Here is a 23,956-nt window from a genome sequence, read left to right as displayed (position 1 = left end):
ACACCTTAGTCTTCTGTTAGAAGAAGTCTTGACGCCAATTATCACCTACCAACAGTTCTCTGTCATCAGTAGAAGCATGGTAGCTGGGAGTGCAGGTATGCAGTCGAGTATGCAGGCCAAACAGTCAGGGAGCAAACTTAAATGGTGTGAGGTTATCAGTTGATTTTTGAAGTATAAAACAGAAATGGATTCAATATAGGGGGTCTGGGGCATGCCCTGAGAAAAAATTTCTGACTTCTGAGGTAATATTTTTAAAGTTATTTTAGATTTGTATAGTTCTGCTAGCTTACATACATATAATTGCAGCCAGTATGTAATATCACTGAATCCAACTGCTTCACTTCATTTATTTCACATATGGTTGGTTGAATTAGCTTTTATGTATATACATGCTACACGTATAGACTACATGTATAGACTCACTCATATGAGCCTATAAATAACACTTTTTTCGAAAGTTAGCATCAAACATCTTGCATATAGCTCACAATTAATATAAATTTTGCTATATCCACTATGGTGTAAAATTTTGCTGGAATATAATGCATGCGTGCACGCTCACTCCTATTGATCTATTCAACAACAGTACATATTAGCTTCGATTCCTTTAAAGTGGATTAGTGCCTGCCAAATAGTTATGTTTGAACTGCTTCATAAGGCCAGGAAAACTTGATTATTTGTTTCTCATCCACAAAAAATTGGATTTCCATGTGAGGTGTTTTGAGCTACTATCACCATTCTGTGTTAAGAGCTTACAGAATCTGTTACACCAGGATACACTAGTGTCAAAAGTAGCACTACGGAAAGTTTTGGATGATGCTTCACAGCAGTGTATCATGGCTTCCCATAGAATATTTATGGCTTGAAATTGCTGGGAGTGGTTCCCCTTCCCAGACTGACTTTCTCTGTAGTCTAATGTACATACATGAATTTTTTTGTACTCTCTTCAACATTCCCTTGCCATGCCCACACAAGTGTTAATTCATTAACCCTGTTTGGTGGTCACATGTGACCGAGGACTCATTTATGTAGTTTTGTGTCTCATTATTCAATAATAACTCTCTCTCTCTCATAATGAGATTAGAGTCGGTGGAGTATAGGGATGCAGGTGGGGATGAGAAACAATTAATTAAGTTTATCTGGCCTAACCATAGCATATACACACAAAATCATTCCAAGTGCAAAAACACTCTGCAGTGATTCAATTATGTCTAGCATAAATTTGATGTTAAATGTGTTATTATATGTATCAAGCAATGCACAAAAATATTGCATGACCTGTACAGTCAACTCTTACACTAAAATAATTTCGCTGAGCAAATAAAGATTCACCCAGCTCAAAGTTTATAATCATATTTCATTATTATCATTAAATTTTCCTAATACATACTTTATCCATACAATAAAATCATACTTGAATTTTCACCATTTCAGTTTACTGTTAAGGACTTCATTTTGAAGTCCTAGTGCTGGAAGAATAACGTTCAATTAAAAGTGCATGGAAATATCACAGTAGGTCTCATTATGCCAATATCCATATGACACACAAGTAACTTCCTGCGCAGGAAACACAGCAATTTGACTCTTTGATTTAGTTTTTTATCATTTAAAACTCACTTATGCAAAACTATAAATATAATATATGCACATGCATATACCAGTGATGCTATGGATATGCAAATATGTGACCAGATTTAGCAAAATCAACCATATAGGCGCAAAAGGCAAAAGTGAGATAACACTAGCATGAAGTTGCTGCACTATCAACCTATCTAAAATGGTGGGAAACTCTACAGGGATTACCTTAGCCACTAGCTACTCTTAAAGGTTGTGAATTGCTCCATCTTTGCTGAAAAATCCAAATGTGTGGCTGCCGTGGCTGGTGAGTAACAAAGCTTTAAATTATTATAATATGTTTTTCTATGAATCAACAATGCACCCATAAGGGTGATTTTTCAAAATCCAGTCACATATTACAAAAGATTCTATGTGTGTATTTTTGTGTGAAATTCAATTGACACTATATGTGATACACAAAAGAAATAACTAATAATTTCAGAGGTTAGTGCATAGGTTGTATCAAGAGTTCATAATATAATTATAGAGGATGAACTCTTGGTTGTATGGATTTATTTATAAAGAAATTTAGATACTTGTAGTACTAGTGTTAAATGTATTGGAGATGCTTTCCATAACATAATTATTTAGGTAGCTACATTATTTGACCAAAAAGAAGTTTTTTCCATGCAGTACATGAGTCAATGGTGGATACAGCATAAGAAATTTGGGGAAAATCCCCCCCCCCCTTGTAGAGGAGCCATACACTTTTGATTGAAATACTAAACCTTGTCAGGCCAAAATCAATTTATAACTCAAGAATATTACTATCATTTATTACAAACTGACTCACCTGAACCCAAAGCCAAATCAACTGTCAAGCAATCTGTCAGCACTTTTTGAGCTTACTAAGTGCCTCTAAAAATAATTATTATTTTTGTGCATAAGATGTTCATAGCCTTGTAAACAATTTTAAATACTTCACAATGATCTGTAAAGCCCTAAATAGCAACAATCAACAGTGAGGCATTTACTGAGAGGTGAGGTGATTATATCCTGCTTAAAAAATACAGTAACTAACAAGAGAATCTGTTCTTTCCACCCACCTACAACTTAGCTATTAGTGTCCTCCCCTTGCCAGCCGCCCCTGCATGTGTTGTATAACTGCTATATACCACCCAAACATTTTTTGTGCTGGTTACTCTAAATGGCACAATGAATTCAGGAGCCATAACCCATGAGGCTCTTCACAATAGACATATACTATCAACCAAAACCTTATATTTAATTTTAGAGTTATACAGTGTAGCTATAACATGTAATAACAGGTTTTGGTTGATACAGCACCATGTACACATACCATTAACATCATCATTATTGTGTCTTGCAACACCTATACTGAATTAAGTGTGAGCCTATAATAAAGTACATGATTTACTGAACTCACTCCATGATGCTTGCTTAGCAGGCTTAGAACCCTTGAGATCTTCCTGTAAAGAAGACCAAAGAATTTAATTCCATGACCAAACATCCAGGCAAATCAATATGTATGGAACTCAGTAATAACACAACAATTCCATACTTTTTGAATTAAAATGTCTCCTTTACAGGAAGATCTCAAGGGTTCTAAGCCTGCTAAGCAAGTGTCATGGAGTGAGTTCATTGATCAGTAAATCATGTGTTTTATTTTTGGTTCGCACTTAATTCAGTAGGAGTTGCAAGACACAAGAATGATGACACTTACCAAGATCTATCTAAACGCTATAGCTATCCTTCTTCATCTTGTCCTAATGACAGTGTTCATAATCAAGCTTCATTTTTTACTGTCTATGAATCAATGGTCATGCCTTGTTTGCATGCCTTTCCAAAAGGCACTATGTAGTCCTGGAGCTTCAAAACTTCAGGCCCAGCACTTACGAGATGCAGTTGCCGGTAGCACTATTTCAGCTACTATAGAGAGTGTTTGCTCTCTCTTATACTTGCCTCGTCAATCATCTTTTGTTGGGCAAGGCTCCGACTTGCTTAGCTTCATGGTTGTGTGGAGCTCCTTTAACTGCTTTGCTCAAAGGGTGTTTGTCCCATTGCTGTTGATGAAGTTCTTTGTTGATTGTCAAGCTGTTTTGCAGTCTTCCCTTCCCTTAGTCACATTTACCTATATGGTCAAGTTGGGGTTGGAGGTATAGAAGGTGCTATCCACAACATGCATCATTTTATTTTGCTTAATGGTGCTGATGACTCTTTAGCTTAATTGAAAGTAGACATGACAAATGCTTTTACTGAATGTGATTGTTCTGCTTGTTTTGCTTGTGTGTCTAAAGATTTTCCTGAGATTTTTGCATGGGTTAAGTGGTGTTATTCTCAACCAGGCTTTGGTAATAGGTAATACATGACTGTTAGCATCTTCTGGAGTGCAACAGAGTGACCCACTGCCACTGAGCCCTTTGCTTTTTTAAATTGTTCATTGATGCTGTTAAATTTAATGACCTTGTATAGTATATAAAAAAATATAAAGTAATAATTGTAAAACTCACAAAAATTTAAGTATAAATACAATATCTTAGGATTAGTAATTACTGTTCATTAAATTTAATATAGTTGGTAAATGTGTTCAGATTCAGTTGGTGTACAATCATTAGTAATTGGCAATTTGTTCCACAAATTTATTGATCTAGGAAAGAAGCTAAATTTGTAAGAATCGGCAGTGAAGTGGGAAGCTTATGTTCATTCCTTGTATACCTGATCTGTTACTGTTGGAGATGCATGTAGCTGGGTAAAAAGAACTCCACTAATTTGTGTACAATCTTGTATAACATCAATAATTTCATTTTTGTATGCACATAAGAAACAGATATTAAACCCAAAGAGTTGAGCATATGCGAGACACTTGTCCTTTGGTAGTCTTTAAAAATAAAACGAGCAGCTTGTTTTTGAATTCCTTCAAGTTTGTTAATACAATATTGTGTATGGGGAGACCATACTGTTGTTGCATAGTTCAAAATTGGTTCAACATATATCTTATAAGCATCTCTTCGATTAGCTACACTGATTCAAGTTCTTACGTAGAAAGGAAAGGGTCTGGTTTGCCTTCTGACAAACCAAATCCACATGAACAGATAATTAAACGTTAATTTGTTATTCAAAAATAACATCCAAATACCTAGCTTTATTAGAAGGGCTGAGCTTTTGATTGTCGAGAAACTATTTGGTGGTAAAAGGACTATGCTTTAGCTAGCTATGACGTACTGTGACTTGTAGCACCATACATTTATCAATATTAAAATGTATACCCCAAGCTATTGCCCAGGTAGCAAGTTTACCTCTGAGTTTGCCGGACATCATGTCCAAGTGAAAACTGTTTTGGCTTTCTGGCCAGTGTACCTGTTGTAAGTGACTGCTCTATCAGAGCATAATGTACAGACTAAACTTTTCTAGGGAGAAACGTTTTGCTGATTTCGCAGTTTTTCCAGGGGGGTTAGCTATCAGTGAAAATGTATCCTTGAATTTTAGACGTCCATATAGTCTATTACATTTTGGGAGTGTTTGCAAATCCGCAAAAACTAGTTATTTTTGGCAACACGTTGCTCAACCTTGAAAAATTTGCCCCTCAAAATATTTTGGCTATATGGTATTGTGACGCTTTGCATATCCCCGGAGCTTAGTTCAGAGTATATGCAAGATGGCAGAAATAACTACAGTGCTAATAAAAGTATGTCCAAGGATCTGAAATACTCGTGGTAATGGTTTTATTTGCAGTTTGATTTAGGGAACATCTGACGGTGGAACACTTCCTTCAAATGCAATTGATGCTTTGCCACGCAAATACAAACAGAGCTTTGTCTATTTTGGCGCAGACGTTAAAGTCACTGATAGCATAGATAATATATACTGTAAGGTATATATTATCTATGGTTAGGTGTCGTTTATCGTTTTGCTTGCTTCGATCAGCTATACAATGTATCAGAGGGGCTCGGTCTTCTCAAGGCCATTACATCAAGTGTGCTCCGGTGGACCTGATCCAATCAGAAACTCAATTCAATGTTGTAATCTGTTTGCTCTGTACTTTGTATTTATGCTGTTATTACAATTTTTGTTTCTGTGAAAAAAAAGTTATATCAATTATCATCTGAAAAATGAAGTATCCATTATGCTTCGTTGTTGGCTATGTTCAACCCATTACGCAGCAGTACAAAACAAGAGCTGTTGAAAAGCACCTCTGCTATCAAAATAGCCACTATAACAAATATGGATGATTCCGTTACGAAGGGAAGCCATCATGTGCTATCGCCAAATCAACACTTTGCTGTAAGCAAAGATAAATGGGACACAAAGGAGGACACTGGTAAGTCCATGAAGAATACATTGTGCTTACATTTGCTTCACTCACAGGCTCATTAGTAGATGGCTGTATGTATTGCATACAGTTCCAGATGCATCCTCTCACTTCCAAACTTGAGAATGCTTTATTAACATAGTTTACCAGCCTTGACTGGTCTTGATCCTCCTGGTGCATTACAATGTTCACTTTTTGCCCTTCCAACTAGATTTGGTGGTCTGGGCATTGTTGCACCTGATTTGGTATCTTCAGTTGAATTTTCAGCCTCTCTTTATGTCACAGTGCCCCTACGTTCACTTATTTTGTCACAAGATTTTAGCTACAGTGCAGATATTTGATGCAGCCAGTTTTTTTGTGAACAAGAAATTAAGAGCATAAATTTATCCACCATATCAAAGGAACTGCTATCTAAAATTTCTCTTAATCTTCAAAAACCTGTTAGTTTAGCACAAGAAAAGGGTGCTTCCAACTGGCTTACTGCACTACCTGTGCAAGAACATGGTTTTTCCTTGCACAAAGCTGCCTTTCATGATGCCCTTGCATTGCGATATGGGTGGTTGCCTTCTCATATACCTTCTCACTGTGCTTGCAATACCATTGATCATTCCCTAACATGTCCAAAAGGCAGTTTTCCATCTATCCGTCACAATGAGGTAAGGGACCTCACAGCAGAATTACTATCTGAAGTCTGCCACAATGCAGAGGTTGAACCTAATCTACAGCTGTTAAATGGCAAAACTTTTCAAAACAAAACTGCTAACACCCAGGATGGTGCATGGCTGGACATATCCATGAATGGCTTCTGGGGCGGCCGTTATGAAAAATGCTACACAGATATAAGAGTCTTCAACCCACTTGCCCCTTCAAACAGTGGATCCAGCATTCAATCCTGCTACAGGAAACACGAGGCTATTAAGAAGAGGCTTATGAGTCACACGTCCGTGAAGTGGAGCACAGTACTTTTACCCCATTAGTGTTCTCTGCAACTGGAGGTATGGGTCACGAGGCCACAATATTTTACAAGAGATTGGCTAGCCTGTTGTCCAAAAAATGGAAGGAGCCTTACGCTTCAGTATTGGGATGGGTTAGATGTCGTTTATCATTTTGCTTGTTTTGATCAGCTATACAATGTATCAGAGGGTCCCAGTCTTCTCAAGGCCATTACATCAAGCGTGCTCCGGTGGACCTAATCCAATCAGAAACTCAATTCTTAATCTAATGTTGTAATCTGTTTGCTCTGTACTTTGTGTTAATGCTGTTATCACAATTTCTGTCTCTGTATTAACTTCCTTTTCATCGTCAAAAAAAACAACACATATGGTATACCAAAAGGCACATGTCAGGCCGAAGCGACATTGAACAGTGAAAATTTCAAGCCCGTAGCCTTAGCCATTGTTGAGTCATGCTTGTCTGAAGGCATCAGTCAGTCAGTTACTCAGTCCATAGAAAATTCTGTTAAATAATTATTTTTGAAATTCCATAGCAACTTGTTGAAACCATTTTGGGTAGATCTGAAAGCTTGTTTGTGCTTAGTTTCACCTAACCAATACTGCCTTATTGTCGTCAGGGGAAATTGAGGCTGTTTTTTGGGTGATATTATTTTGTGAGCCACGCCTACTCCTTTGTGGTCCCTACTATACAGTACGATATATCGTACTGTATGATATGTGTTATATAAATAATTGGATATGTGCCAGATATGTGCCACATTACTTGTATCGTATTTATACCACCAATATATTGTCAGACAAGCATGAATATAAAGTTTGGATATTGATGTGTACCACAAGTAGAGGCCACTGATGGCTAACAGATTTTAAACACAGTTTCGCTAATACAGGCTACAGTTAGACACTTATAGTTTACATAGTTTTTATCTGTATATGATCATGTGATGTGCATATGGAATCCTCAACACACTATTACTGTTCAAGTTTGTATTTATATAGCCTGTATAGCCATATCAATCAATACCAAAAATCCCATGTGAGGGTTGTCTTCATTTATCCACCAACAGTGAATAACCAGTGTAAAAGTAATTATCAAAAATTAAAACATGGGAATAGAGATCGCTGAAAAAATGTAAAGAAACAAGGGTCAAACAAACAAACAAGCCAACATGTTAAACACACAGAGATCTCTATTTGGATTAAATGGATATGGAGACTAAGGAAAAGGAGTAGCTTTATATAAATAGGGGCAGATAAGTACTGAAAATAATCAATAAGCACTGAGAATGCTTCTGTGTATATGTACATGTTTGAGTCCAAATATAGAGATCTGTGTGTGTGTGTGTTTAACATGCTGGCTTGTTTGACCCTTGTTTCTTTACTTTTTCAGCAATCTCTATTCCCACGTTTTAATTTTTGAAAATAATATTTTTACACTAGTTTGTTTACTTTTATAAATCCATTTATGGATAGCTAACATGATAATAAGAGGTACTGGTGGTGCTTGATATTACACAGACTAAACATGTATATCGAGTTAGTCATCATGTACAGTAGCTACTAAGTAGTCAGCTAATATTATCAGAGTTAGCAAACATGTTTCCATACTATTGAATGTACCTTGTACTTTAACATATCCAACTATAGGCAGTGTATAGCATGCTGTGGTCAGCAATAGTATGGCTATCCATGTCCGTATCCAACCGTATCTGCCTTTTCCAACTACCCGCAGCGATGTGATCACAATAAGTCAAGTATGCAGTGGTACACAACAACATTGTTGCTCTGATAGGAACTTAATATACTGTGGTTAAATATAGGTAATGATATAAGGTTTCCAAATGAACTTGTTAACATAAATAGATTTGATACTTATTAACACAATTAACACGTTGGTTACCCTTGCAGAATCCAAGTCAGAAGATTAATGACAAAGTGAACCTACAAGAAGCAAAATTGCTTGAGAATAGATGTTATCATTGCAATATGCATTTAAAAATAGGTCAAGGACGTGAAGAAAGACATAGGAAGGAAAGTTATGTAGTTTTTATCCCCAAAAAGTATTCACATTTTGTTCTAGTTCTGTGGGAATAATATATTAATAAGATGAACAAAATGACTTTAAATGGAAGATTTCAGTTCTTTAAAGAAGTACTTTTATCAAGTCTTTTGACTTCATCTTTGCTAGTGAACCTAAACCTGTTTCAAATTAACTTTTAAGGCTTCTTTTGAGGTTGGGAAAGGTATATAAGGTGATTTTTAGTTGAGTGTTCTATTAGCATTTAGAAAAAACATAGACGATCTCTATTATGAACCACTACCGTGGTTCATGATAGGAGTTATATATTTCATCCACAACCTTAGTCTCTGTAACATCCATTGATATTATATCTTCTGCAAGTCTTACTGAGGCCTCAGGATAGTGAGCAGTTTGTGTTGCCATGCACTCTATAGCAACAGTATACTTCTTTTAATGATATTGCAAAAACAATGTATCTAACAGTAAATGCATGCAGAGCCATCACATATTACAGCAAAATTTAAAACATTAGTTTGTATAGCTAGTAGCTGCATTGTACTTAACTACGATAAAGATTGCAGGTGCTCAACTGCACAATGCTATATTTCAACAATAGCTATATAGGTAGCTAGCAGCAGTGTGTATGTGTGCATGTATGTATGTATGTATGTATGTATGTATGTATGTATGTATGTATGTATGTATGTATGTATGTATGTATGTATGTATGTATGTATGTATGTATGTATGTATGTATGTATGTATGTATGTATGTATGTATGTATGTATGTATGTATGTATGTATGTATGTATGTATGTATGTATGTATATATGTATATATGAATGCATGTATGTATGTATGTATGTATGTATGTATGCATGTATGTATGTGTATGTGTATGTGTATGTGTATGTATGTATGTATTTATGTATGTATGCATGTATACAGTAATTTTAATAGATCAGTTATCTTCATATGCAAGTAGAGACTCTTGAAAGTGACTATAACTCTGGTCATCGTGCACTGCCATGTTTTTGTTGACACTGATCTCACTATTCCTGTACACATATACGTAAATCAGTACATGACATAATAATTAAGTATCAGACAAGTAAGCAGTGTGTGATGGTTATACTATATATTGTCATATACGCACATCGGTACATAGCAATTTAAAATAGCGATTTGCTTGCTACTAGCCAGACTTACCATGAAGAACCAATTTACACAAAGCATAAATAATAGTCCAATTTGAAATCTTTGTTGCTTACGAATGGTATATCACTTTATATACCACACCTGTGGTTGAAATCAAAAGTGCCACGCTGTGGTATATAACTGATATACCAAGGCAAATTGTGATATACCACGCTTTGTGGCTACACTTACCATACAGTATATGGTGTAACTTCCACATATTCCACGAAATACTTACATGGTAAACAAGTCTCTAATAACAAGCATCTAAATCAACCAAGAATTATTCACTTGACTGAGCAAGGAAAAGAATATTCCATGAGCTCTTGTATCCTTTGTGGATAACTTACTAATTGTGAATAGATGGGCGTGGCACCACTAAAGAGTCTAAAATGTCTGATCAATCAAGGATTTCTACTAACTTTGATCTTCAACAGGTGCTGTTTCACTATAAATTACTATCTACAATCGTTTCATCTACTGGGGTGTAGAATATAACAGTTATAACACGATTACTCGGGATATGACAAAATATATGCACTCGTGCGTATATTTTTGTCATATCCCTTGTAACCGTGTTATAACTATAGAACATATGTAATAAGCAAAAAGCATATAAATGGTAATTTAATAGCACCAAAATTATTTACTATTGATATGTTGCATGTGGTCTGTATGTGCTATATATTATCATCTGCTTATATACATACCTCACAAGTGGTTGGGTCTCTTTATCACTATCTACTGATTCACTGAGTTTTCTTAATTGGTTGTGCTTCCTTAATTTGTTCAAAATCCATGGAGTGAGTAAAGTTTTCACCATGACTGCACACAATACAAAAAGTGGAAATAGGACCAAAATTATTGCAATTCCTATAATTTTATGCTTTGGAAATCTGAAAGTGGTCAAATTAACGACTAGTACCATATTGAGCAGTATGGTGCCATCTAATATGTTCAGTAGTCCATTTTTATATGGTTGAATCCACCCATGAATCATTGCTATAACAACACAAGTTGTTTGTAGGTAATAGAGCCTATTACGATAGTTGGCAGTAGTGTATGCAATTGTGAAAATTACTAGTCGACATATCAGATAATAAGCAGCAAACCAACGGTATTTATCTTTGTAGCATCCTTGAAACTGATCTAGTAATGGTTTAACTCTGATCAAGTTAAACTTTCTGTTTAATATTGGCTCAAAGAGAAGTAAACATGGGAATCCCAGAACGAAAACTGCTATGCATAATATAGCTGTAATGCCATATGCTATATGTTTACCACTAAAGTATTTCATTTTTGGTGTAGAATAACAATATACCTCATCCACATCATAAAACTTCAGTGGTCTCAGTAACTGAATTGAGGTTGATGCAAGAGAAGTATAAGAAAGCAACAGCAGAATACACACAGCTCGAACAATGAAGTATTTACCATAATTTGCTACTCTCCTTGAATACTTAGCTGCTTTAGAAATTCCACATAACAGAAGTGATACACCTATTGCATGAATGTAATTAAGGAATTGTTGATCAATTCCACTTAGCCCTTTTATAAAGCAAAATGTTCCAATAAATTGTGGAATCAGTTTAGCAAAACTAGATATTATCACGACTAGCTGAAATATTCCATCAGTTGTGTACAAATAATTGCCCAGCAAAACATCGACTATACTGTAGTAATAAATTATCCCATACGTGTGCCCCAGAGATATCTGAAATTTGGAATGCATTAAACCAGACAATATCATTACTGCTGCAATCCAGTACAGAACTGTTAGTATTACTACTAATATAGACATTTCAGGATAACAGTTGTTGCTATTTATACAGTTAGGAGCATTGTAGGCAAGTGTGTAGCCAGAAATACAGTCACCACAAGCTATTCCTGTTCTGCGTGGATTACATTGTCCATTCAATTCCATTGAGAAACCATAATACCTATTTTCAATCTCTGTACGATTCCTAAAGTCACAGTAATCATTAGGATACAGTGATACTGTATGTTTCCCAGAAACATTACCAAACCAGTATCCCTGTCTGATGCCAGGACATTGACATTTTTTGAAAAAATCATTACCATTTGTATCATGGTTGTATGAGCATAGGTTTCCATTACGATCAGCATATCTACATGCTAGTGAATTCTTGGAAATGACACAGCTTAAAATATCACTGTGGCCACTGTTGTAACATGTACACATTTGAGAGAGCTTATTAAATACAAATCCAGCAAAACATGGTGACATGTTTACTGACAGTTCTGTTGTCAACAATTCTGACTCAACAGATACATTGAAATACAAGGTATCATTATAATCATAACTATTTTCGGTGGTATTTAGAGCCGCAACAATAAACTCAACTGTTTCACAGATAGGTGACTCTTCATTTAATATTAATTTATATTTGGTACCGCAGTTAACACAGCTCACTTGATACTGCTTTTGCTCTGTAATCCTATTGCCATAGTAATCACACAATTTAAAGCTAACAGCCACTGATTCTCCTAACATTCTTTTTCCACAACTATTACGGTCATCAACTTTCTGTCCATTACAAGTGACATTGCAAATACTCTTTGGTGAAGTAGCAGCTGCACTGCTTGGTTGTCTGATGTTCAGCTCCAAAATGGAAGAAAGAAGGTCACCATGAGCCTCTAAATTAGATGAATTTAAAAATATTGCATCGCCAGATATGCCAGCTGAGTTGTTAATGAAACTCAATGAATCTTCATGTAGTGTATAATTACCACAAAAACTGTTGGTGGGTAAACTTAAATAAATAGCTCCACCATGATACCTGGCAGTATTATTTGTAAATTCTATCCTTTGAGTGCTGTGCTGAGTACACATTAATTTTGAGCATCCATTAAAATAAATAGCAGCACCATTTTCAGCATGGTTGTTCCTGAATACAATAGGGGCATATAGAGTAAGCCAAAATGATGAAACAACTAAAGCAGATCCAGTGCTATTAGTAAAGTTTGATGATTTAAGAGCAATCAAACCAAGTGCATTTGAGTGCTGTAGCTGCACTGGTTCTTCTATGTGTACAATGCTATATCTTCCAAAGTTGTTATCAAATGTACAATATGATATGTTAATCTTAGTAGTAGGAGCACGGACATATTGATCATTTTGTGTAGCTATGTAAACCACAGCACCATGTTTACTAGTGTTATTAGATAATTTACATTGCTCAAAGCTATATGTAAATCTTTTCACAACTTTGCTGTTGATGACTATAATTCCTTGTTGCCCATGGTAACTATTTGATAGCATATGCATTTTAGAAATATTGATAGATAAGTATTTCATATCAAAAGACGTTTTTAAACATTGATTATTTTCTTTGAATTCTACATCTGCTAAATTAACTTCCCCGTCCTTTCCAGTAATATCAATATTAAGTGCAGCATTGGTATGGATGAATTTTGAACTTAAAATTGCTATATTAGACTTTTCAGTGTTTACAATTTTGATATGTAAAGAATTTCCATGGCTTTCAAGAAAAGCTGTTTTGCTTACTGAAATAACAGATTTAGTTTGGTCACCTGTTAAATTTACACTGATATCGCTGTGGTTGCTAAATTTGGATGAATAAATCATTACTGATGTGAATCTAGTATGCTGACTACCAATGTAAACCTTAACACAATGAAAGTTTGAATTACTAATAGAAACAGTAAAAAAATTTCCATTAATGCTAGTGATCACCTGTTTTATAATAAATTTACAACCATTTTCCGTAGTGCCATCCTTCACAAGAAATGAGCTATTGTGTATGTGCACAGAATGGTCTCCATATATGTATTCAATATTGATTGGAAATTCCACTGAATAAAAAAACACAGAGTGGGTTATGTTTATGCTGGATGCTCTCAAGATATGCGACATACTGCACTGGTCCCATGTGATCCCTTCAATAATAAGATCACTACATGACTCACAGTACACACCTCCACTATTGTTACACATGATAGTAGCACCATTACCAGTTATTGTAATGTTGTGTAGGTTTCCTGATCCTATTGGAGTGGTAGTGTGCAGTGTAACTGATTCTGATGTGATGTTTATAATGGAATCATTCTCCAGATTTTGTAAAGCATAGTGAAGAGAAGCACAAAGACACGTTCCATTCATGCAGCATTCAATGCTGGTGTTACCAACTGTTATCACTTTACTATGGATGCCAGACACAAAGCAGTAGACTGTGACTACACAAAACCAAACTGCTGATAATGCCATGACCTATATACATAGAAACAGAAATTCACTATTAGTACTGTATACATAGTCTAGAGGTCATGAAGGTTTGGGCTTTCTTGCCCAAATATATCACCCAAACACCAGCCTCACTTTTCCTTCATAACAGCTTGGCGGTATTGGTTAGGCATAACCAAGCCCAAAAAAATGCCTTCAGAGACTTACTCCCAAACCACTTCCAACAAGTTTCTATAATTTTGAAAATTCTTAATTTTCTACTAACTGACTAAGCTGACACTTCCAGCCAATGGCTATGGTTAAAGCTACAGGCTTGATTTCTTGGCTCAAGACGCAGCAGCGTACTACAGCAGCTAGAGTGCATGCAACATGGACTTTTTTTTTGTGTCCCATTTTTTCTCCAAAACTGCGTACTGGCTGAATCGTGTGGTAACACATGACGGCTTCAATGGAGCTGGCTGTCATGAAAATTGTCTGTGATTTCCATATAGTGGCTGTATGTACTTCTCGTACTGCTCTTTGCTCGTAAAGCTGTATAACAGGTAGAATATACGTACCTGAAAACAAAGCAGAATATAATGGCTACTTAACTTCTCAGTAAGTAATGGTAAGGACACACATTTATTATCCAGGCATTGTTAAAATTAATGAGCACTAACATCACTGTAGACATATCTTGATTGGCTGCCACCTTTGATTTCACAACTGTTTAAACCTAGGCCGCACCAATTTTTCAATTCAATTCAATTATAAGCTTTATAGCGCAATGTTACAGGTTACATGGTTGTACAACAATAAAAGTGAGTTAGTGTACAATTGTACTAAAGGTAACCCGGAAAGTAGTACCAGACCCCAAACACATTAACTTAACATTAAAATTAAGTACTTATTATTACTAATATAATTACAATTAGCTGCTAAGTGTATCAAAGTTGGGTCGCTTGGGATGTTTAGAGCAAATACTACAAGGACATGTAACATGGAAACTATGTTGGTTGTCTGGATCAAAGTTTCTCATAAATGCTGCCATAGGATTTTAAGTAGTTGAAATTTAATGGTAACAAAAGGTTGAGTCAAATCAGTTACTGGTAGACCTAGTAGAATGATGACAACATTTGATGAAGGTCTGGATATCGAAATGATCGTATGGTTTTTGAATTGATTTTATGAAAACAGAATGTCACACTGGTCATAAAAATACATTAATGGTAGTAGATTGAGTTTGATAAGGTGAATTCTATAATCAGAAAAATAATCATTGAGAATGTATTTGGTGGCTTGGTGCTGTATTTTTTCAAGAGCAGAGATATTTTGGATAAGGTAGGGATGCCATAATGGTGAACGATACAGTAGCTGGGATCTTACTAGTGCTATGTATGGAGTTCTTTTGGTTTTAATGTTAATAGAATGGCTGAATGAGCGTCTATAAGTAATCCAAGGGTTCCATAAGCTTTGGATGAAATGTGGTGGTAGTGGTTTCTCCAGGACGGGTCAGTGGATATAATAATATCAAGGTCATGATGGGTGCTGCTAGACATTATCGGGGAATTGTAAGAAGTAGGGAACTTGGAGAGGTGAATAAATTTCTTAGTATTAAAAGATAAGTTTGAGTCTTGAGACCACTGAAATAAAGAGTTGAGGTCATCCTGGAGATTGACAGAATTAAGTAGTTCAAATAAATATGAGTTTATAGCATTTAGTGTCATCTGCAAAAGATAACACATTGGAGTGATGAATGGATAGATGCAAACTAAGCACAGCTTGGCTGTTTTGTGTAGATTTCACTTCTTTTGGTACTTTATAAGGCCCAAAAACCAGCTATGGTGACTCTAGGGTTTGTTTTTACTCACACTTCTTATCTATACAGAAACAGTAATGAATATTGAAGACAGGCTTATAAACATATTGTATTGCATGCCTTAGTTCAATATAAATATTATTGTAATACACTAAAATAGTGCATGCATTTTGAGGATTTTTATTAGAACATACATAGAACATTCTAGAACTTCCATTGATAGATCTACTGCATGCTTCATTTCAATATTTGGTAATATTATTGTAATACTCTAATAGAGTGCACATTTTTTTGAGGACTTCTAATAGAACAATTTAGAACTTCCAATGGCAGATCTTATATCAATATTTGATAATATTATTGTACAAATCTAATAGAGTGTACATTTTTGAGGAATTCTAATATAATAGACTATATTAGAACAATTTATAGTACTTCTATTGGAAATTAGAGATTTAAACTACAATTTTCATTTAATTAAATGAGGTGATCAGCCAAGATAGCAATGGTTCAGTGGTTAAGGATGCGGGTATTAGGTACCTGGATTTGAACTACACACTGCTTCAAGAAGGCTGTTTTACCATGCTTTACTGTTAGTAAATCACAATAAAAATCATGCAGTAAACTAACAGATGGGAACATTTAGTCTACTGATAATTTACTTACAATAAACCATTACTAGTGAATCAACAGAAAAAGTTGATAGTCTTCTTCAAGCAGTTCTGTTTTAAGTTTTTTGTACCTTTTAAAAACCTGCAGTGACTGTTCTAGAGTATCTCAATCCCGTGATTTTACACTTTTTTGGTTTTTGCTTATAACTTGTATGTACCTTTATTGCTTTTCAAACCATCAAAAGGTACTGCTATGATGATCAACCTATGTATACACCAATTTCTAAGCATACTCAGTTTACCCTATAGCCGTGACAGAAGTTTGATCTTTTTTATGTGAATAAATGCTCATAATCCTTGAATATTCATCAGATTCATAGCAAATGTGGTAGCTACGTGAATTCACCTTTATATGCTCTTCATTTATTCCAAAGATTGAGGCAATTGAGTTATACATTTGTGTTTCATACCAATTTTGCAAAGTGTGCAAAAATAAATTGAAGTCCCATAGCCCTCTACAGCTTAAGAAAAAAGGGAATAAATTAAATCAAACTTTTGAACACCATATCTCGCAAATGGCTAGTGCGAATTTAATCAAACTTGCTGTTAGGCTCACACTACCTGGTGGACAGCTATAATGCAAAAATGATGTACTTTGGAGAAGGGGCCATGGAGCTATGCATGCACATGTGAAAATGCTGTTTTTTCCCCTGTCAATATACTCAGTGTGGCGTGCTGGCTTTCTTGACTGCATGACACACTATTATGTGTCTTGGTTAATATTATGTTTGTTACTGTGCAGAAATCAAAAAGACTGTAGTGTACTGGTGCGAACATAGTGAATTTGCAAGATACTAAACTCATGTTGCGTGGCGGAGCCAATTACAATGTGTTCCAAAGTCTAACTACTAATGGAAAAAAGAAAATTTGTAAGAGTCAACCATAGTTTGTAGCTAATTATAGTATCCTTCTCTTGATGTTTAGTAACAATTTTCATACTAACTGGATTTATTGCAAAAGTGCTGCTCTTCATTAATATTGTAATGCCATATAATGTGTGGAACAAAGCAAAAACAATGAAGTGGAATGACCAAATCACTTTTCAGTAACTGATAGTTGGGGCATGCATTAATTTGCTCAATTGATACTTATAAGATGTCTGACTAGCGCCATTATTTCCTTTGATGCGATATGTGTTGGTTCACCAGTCATAAATTATGTTACAAAAAATAAACAAACAAGTGTAAGGAAAAATTAGATCTGAGTAAGAATCACTCTCTACAAAGTGACTTGTTTCAGCACTACAGGGTGACCTATAGTATAGCAAACTCTCTACATGGTATAGCTATACTCTCTAAGGATGATTATTTGGCTGAACTCTCTACAGGGTGACTTGTGATGTAACTGAATTTTCTGCAAGATGACTTGTAACTTAACACATAAAAGTGACTTCTGAACTCTCTACAGGATGACTTGTAATGTAGATGAATTTTTTACAGGGTGACTTTTAACAAAGCTGAACTTTCTACTAAGTGACTTGTAACTTAGCTGAACTCGATCTCTACAAAGTGACTTGTAATGTAACTGAACTTAGCCAAACTTTCTCAGGAGTGATCTAACTCTCTTCCGGGTGACTTGCAATGTAGCTGAACTTCCACGGGTAGCTTGTAACTTAGCTGATCTTTCTACATGGTGATTTTTAACTTGGCCGAACTCTCTATGACTTGTAATGTAGCTGAACGTTCTTGTTAGAGTAACTTAACCAAACGCTATTCAGGGTGACTTGTAATGGAGCCGAACTTTCTACAGGGTGGCTTGTAACTTTGACGCTACAGATCAGGTGATGTTGAGTTTATCATGAGATATCAAAGAGTTGAAAACATTATTGTTGAATTGTGCAAGCAAATAGTATCATTAAGAATGAAAGTCTCATGTATTTTATTAATTTCATATATCTATGGTAACTATAAAGCATAATGACATGTAGGATTTAGTAGTGATGGAGATTTAACTACTTGCATAATAGGCGATGGTCATGTCCATTGTCAGTATTACAGATCTGTTCCAACATGCGTACTGAGTACAGCAAGATTTCCCACTGGAATGTTAACACTGAAAAGTGATTACTAGATTAGATTATCCATTCTTGTCAAAATCCATGGGTACACAGAAGGCATATAACCTGTTAACATGCTCCCCACACAAAGTACATACACATGTTACAACAGATAACAAGACACATACAAAAAATAATAATGAAACAGTTACATTACACACAACAAGAAAATGACAAAGTGCAGAGTGAAATACATACGATTTGACAACTGGAGAATATGAAGAGGAATATCGTGTCCCATAAAAAGGGGTGTTAACAAAAAAAGCATGATAGTAAGGATCGATGGGTGTAGAGGGAATAGAAAGTGTTAGTGGATGGGACAGTGTGTTGGCATTAGAAAATGCTTGTTAAATGGGATGGAAATTCGTTCATGTAGGATATCATAGTCATACTTGTACTATCTGTAGCTTAAAATATGTGATTGTTAGGGAATCTCCATGATGGTATTGTTGTAGATGAGTTGGGCAATGAAGCAGTATCCCAGAATTTCCTCCATGAGATATGGAACAAGAAATCAGCATGGAAGACATACTGCAATGTTTGAATCCAAGGACTGTTCCAGGAATTCTCGAACATTCTTCACCACAGGACCAGTGTAAGTTCACTAAAAATCTCCCATAGGCTTACAACTGGTTGCAGCACAGTTATTACTGTGTTTCAAGTTGTTATGGCATGAAACTAAATCAAATCTAGCTGTACATGGACACTTATAGCACCTCATGCATACTAAAGTTTCTTTGTCTGATGCATTACAGTGTAATATAATTGACTAACTGCAATACACTAAAATGTATTATATCTACTAAACAAAACACAATCTGACTAAATCACATGCACCAACCAATCCCACTATTATAGCATGCTACACTAGCAGGATTGGCTGCAATAACCAAAGTGTATTTAGTGAACCTTTAATTTTGTGTAAGTCCTGCATCAATACATACCAGTTCACAGCACCACCAGTCTAAGCAGCCATTAAGTGTTCATCATTGTGATACTATGCTCATATTTGACAAATTATGAATGGAATTAACATTGCGGGTAATTATGTGGTGTAAAGTACTCTTTACAAGGCAACAGAAGTTTTAGCAATAGAGAGAAAACCACTGTCTGTATTCATGACTTAAGTAATGTGGTTTACATTTACACAGATAACCTTGAAGTGCTATGGATACAGTAATAGCAGTCCATGAAGACATGCATAGTTTAGGTGATATGTTTAAGAATGAATGAAAAGTAAATATTAATTAATACAATTATTTTTAGTAAAAATAAAAAGTGCTATTGTAAAATAGGAGGTTCAGGTGAGCTTTTTGAATCCGCCTGGTCTTGCAACCCAGCCAGCTTTTCTTGTGTGACTTTTTGTTGGCACTGCCAACATCTGGCAAAGCCAATCAAAACAGTTGGTGCATTAAATTATACTATATCACTATAAATGTTGCTAAGAATGCACGACAATTTTGCCAGGGGAAAACATCACAACATTACATAGTGCCTGCCAACAAAATAGTTTCACTTGTTTTAGCTGTAGTTACTTTTCTTACAATTTGTTTTGTGTTTTTAGACCAGGAGTGTGCATACACTGGTCAAGGGTAATTGTTTTCATAAAAATATGTGCATGTGTGCATGCACGTGAGTGTACCTATCATGTTTGCCCATACATGACCAAAACCATTAAATGGTTAAAGCAGATGGCATGTAAGAATTGAAAGCTCAATGAAACTTTCACATAGGTAAACTTTGCTCTGAGGGTGGTTTCTTTTCAGTGGCTTGAAATACGGGCGGTAACTCTCTAAAGACTTTGTGAACTACCTTCCTTTGGGTTTTATATATGTTTAACAACTGAAAATCAATCATAGGCTGCCAGAGTTATACTTTGATTTGAAAGGGAACATGTCTCCCTATATACACAAACAAAAATGAAGACATCTTTGAAGCTTTGTTGAGAGAATTTACAGAAAAATGCACAACAGACTAATTATAAAATGTTGTTTAAAGCAGTTTGAATAGCACTTCCTTAGAAGTACATAGCAACATAATTAGAGAAATTCATTAATTACGAAAAACAAATTACAATAACTATTAATTAGACAATTCTACTTAGCATTACAAAACAAAAACTTATTAAATAATAGCTTTTACATTGTTGAGGTTATAGCTAGCTGGATGGTGCTTGGTTTTTAAAAGTTTTTTTTCTGGTTTCTTTGTACTGCTGCCGTAACTTACTAATATGTATTGTGGCATTTCTATACCCTTAAAAAGAATGAAATACTGGCAAATGTTATCAGACATTTTCCGCCATGCTCACACACTCTTAAAACATCTGCACCCTTTAAAAATTCTTTGAAGTATGGCTTCACTGGGATATAAGGTGTATATTTTCCTTGTTTTGTATGGTGCATTGTTGTTGTTTTAGCATGCCACAGTTAGCTACAGTTTAGGTGCTGCGGTTCCATGTATAGCTGCTCCAGTACGAAGAACAGCCTTTGGCCGAGTATTTAGAGTTGATTGATTGATTTATACTCTAGCTCAAATATTTGGCATTGCCGTTCTTCCATACAAGAGTGTACAAAAGCAAATACAAAAACAATAATAACCACACAAGTATACTTGAGCTGTTGACACAACACCAATTATTGGCACCATTTCATCACACCATTGTAATTCCTTAATTCAATGATGTATGATCATGAACTTCCGGTTTGAACCATTTAACAGAGCAGTCCTTCATCTCTTATTGCACCAAATTTTAATTATCTCACGTGAGTGAACATCTTGTTATATATAAGGAAAATCACAATGCCTATTATGTGCCAATTATCAGCATGGGGTACCTATTATCGGCAACTGTACTTCTGTGATTGACCAATTATTGGCACAATGTGCTATTTTGTGTGTAACTCCATGATGCCTCGTTGGTTCTCTATGAAATTGTTATGGGAGGTGCAGTCCTTGTAGAAGTTTTACAAAGATGAGGCCAGCCGTTCTAGACATATTCAAGTTAGACACAAAAGTATAGTAGCTTCCAATATTCATTTATTTTATTTTTATCAATTTAGTCAAGAGACAATTACATATAGGAGGATATACCTATAGGAGTACAATCTGAACAAAAAGAAAAGACAATACAAAGCACATTACACACACAAATAGAACAGTACAAGACAAAATATGATAAAACAAAACAGAACTACAAAAATCAGGTGGTCAAAAATGAAAATAGCTGATCTAAGACTGTTAAAATGTTTTAACAGTCTCCATATACTCTGTAGCTTCTAGCTATAGTATACAAATGCTAATAATTGATACATACCATATCAAAACATTTGTCAAATTTTCTGTACATTGCATTTGTATGGCTTCATGATTACATTGCATAATAACACCACCTTTTAAACACGGTACCATAACTTCCGCATACTGTGGTTTATGGAGATGGGATATGGTTCATCGTACTCCTTGATGACAGGCGATTTGCGTAGTATATAATAGAGTGTGCTGGGACAAAGGGAAGAGACAGGAGGGAGTCTTGTACGGCGAAATTGAGGTGCGTACTAATGCACTAAAAATCCTGTTTTTCGCACTTTTTGTAGTGAATCTTTGTAAAATAACCATTTAACAACTCAGTTCGGGTGGATTCTTAATCAGTAAACTTCAACACATTGCATAATACCAAGTTTGGCTAATTTGGTCAAGGGTAACTAGTTGTGCTTTTGGGGTTTGTCCACCTGAGTAATTAAATTCTTCAATGGAGTTTTGTATGGAGCGCATATTATGTTGTAATCAAAAGTGAATAAATGTTACTATGGTAATGTTACAACAAAAGTTTGGGTGGAGAGCAATTCAAGGGATTTCTTATATTGTGCTGTAGAGATTATGAGTGCTAATGCTTGTACTTTTGCATTTTGCATTATTGTGTACGAAAATACAAGTATTGTGTATGGGGAAAGGGAAATAGCTGTTGATGAGGTTTTCAATTGATCAGTTCAGCCAAGCTAAGACTGTTAAAATGTTTTGATGTATAATTCCTAAGAACCAAGGGTGAAATTCAGTGTTATGAAATGTTGTTTTATGGCTTCACTTGACAAATTCCAATAGTATGTTTTGCCATGCTGCCGATAATTGGCGACTTATTATTATTATCTACTTTACCAGTTAGGCACTGGAGGGTGTACACAGACTTAGCTACGCTACAAAACACACACATCATTGCACAATTCAGTACATCATTTCAATCAATCAACGGACGGATTCGATTGCTAAAGCGGACGAATTCAGTCGTGAAAGCCAGTCATGGGACGAACTGATTGACATGATTAATTTGCCAACTGAGTGACAAATTCCGTCATCGATGATGCTATCGCTATTCAAGTAAAACGTGTAAGAGAAATCTAGGTGTACATTATATTCAGTAGGCGAGGTTTACACATTATAATATTATTATATGCCCCCAATCACAAATCAGTAGCTATAATCTATGAACCGGCCGAACGTACCTTATAATGATGATCTGATGTTGACAACTGGTAAACTAAATCAGTCCTCTTATTGCTAGTTACGTATTGAAGAAAATATGACAGTTTCCAATGAGATCCGGTGTTCAATTGAAACTGGGTGTGCCAATTTTTAGAATCACTAGTCCGCAGGCGCCTGCTTGTCCTATTAAACTACTGATTGATTTTTTTAGTCAGGGCTGTTCTAAGCCTTTATATTATATTATATTATTATTGATTAGCAAAACCCATTGGGTAAATCGCTAATGTACAAAAACAAAATTTTAGTGTCTATGCATTTTGCAAACGGTTCTTGAAAGTAAGTAAGTCTATATTGTCAAGATCTTCCATATCTAAATTGTTCCAGTCTGGTATTGATCTTGGTAAGAAAGAGTTTCTATATCGATTTGTTCTGGCATACAACTGTAATAGCTTCAAGGGATGGTTTGCCCTGGTACTTGTTGCAGGAGATAACACTGGCAGATACTGATTTGGAACATAAATTAATTTGTTTACAAACTTAAACAACAGCCTTTAAAAGAGGCCTTTGTGCACTTTTGGATAAAACATTACCAACCGACTTTCAGTGGATGGACATAATTAAGGTTACGATTATAAAAAGAGAAAATAATGTATTGCAAACATATGGGGATAC

General features: G+C 35.3%; 1 protein-coding gene across 1 annotated transcript; it reads right to left on the bottom strand.

Annotated features, from left to right (window-relative positions):
• Positions 1-9,275: 9,275 nt before the first annotated feature.
• On the bottom strand, positions 9,276-23,438 carry LOC136244586 (uncharacterized). The gene is made up of 4 exons (XM_066036150.1): positions 23,305-23,438; positions 11,493-14,310; positions 10,769-10,883; positions 9,276-9,919 (listed from the first exon to the last, which is right to left on the bottom strand). The coding sequence occupies exons 2-4, from the start codon at positions 14,305-14,307 to the stop codon at positions 9,823-9,825; spliced, it is 3,027 nt and encodes a 1,008-aa protein (XP_065892222.1). The 5' UTR covers positions 14,308-14,310; positions 23,305-23,438; the 3' UTR covers positions 9,276-9,822.
• Positions 23,439-23,956: the final 518 nt, after the last annotated feature.

This window comes from Dysidea avara, chromosome 14 (genome assembly GCF_963678975.1).
Source record: "Dysidea avara chromosome 14, odDysAvar1.4, whole genome shotgun sequence".
Classification (NCBI taxonomy): Eukaryota; Metazoa; Porifera; class Demospongiae; order Dictyoceratida; family Dysideidae; genus Dysidea; species Dysidea avara.
The sequence above is the reverse complement of the archived record's forward strand: the minus strand, read 5'-3'. Positions and strand labels throughout refer to the sequence as shown.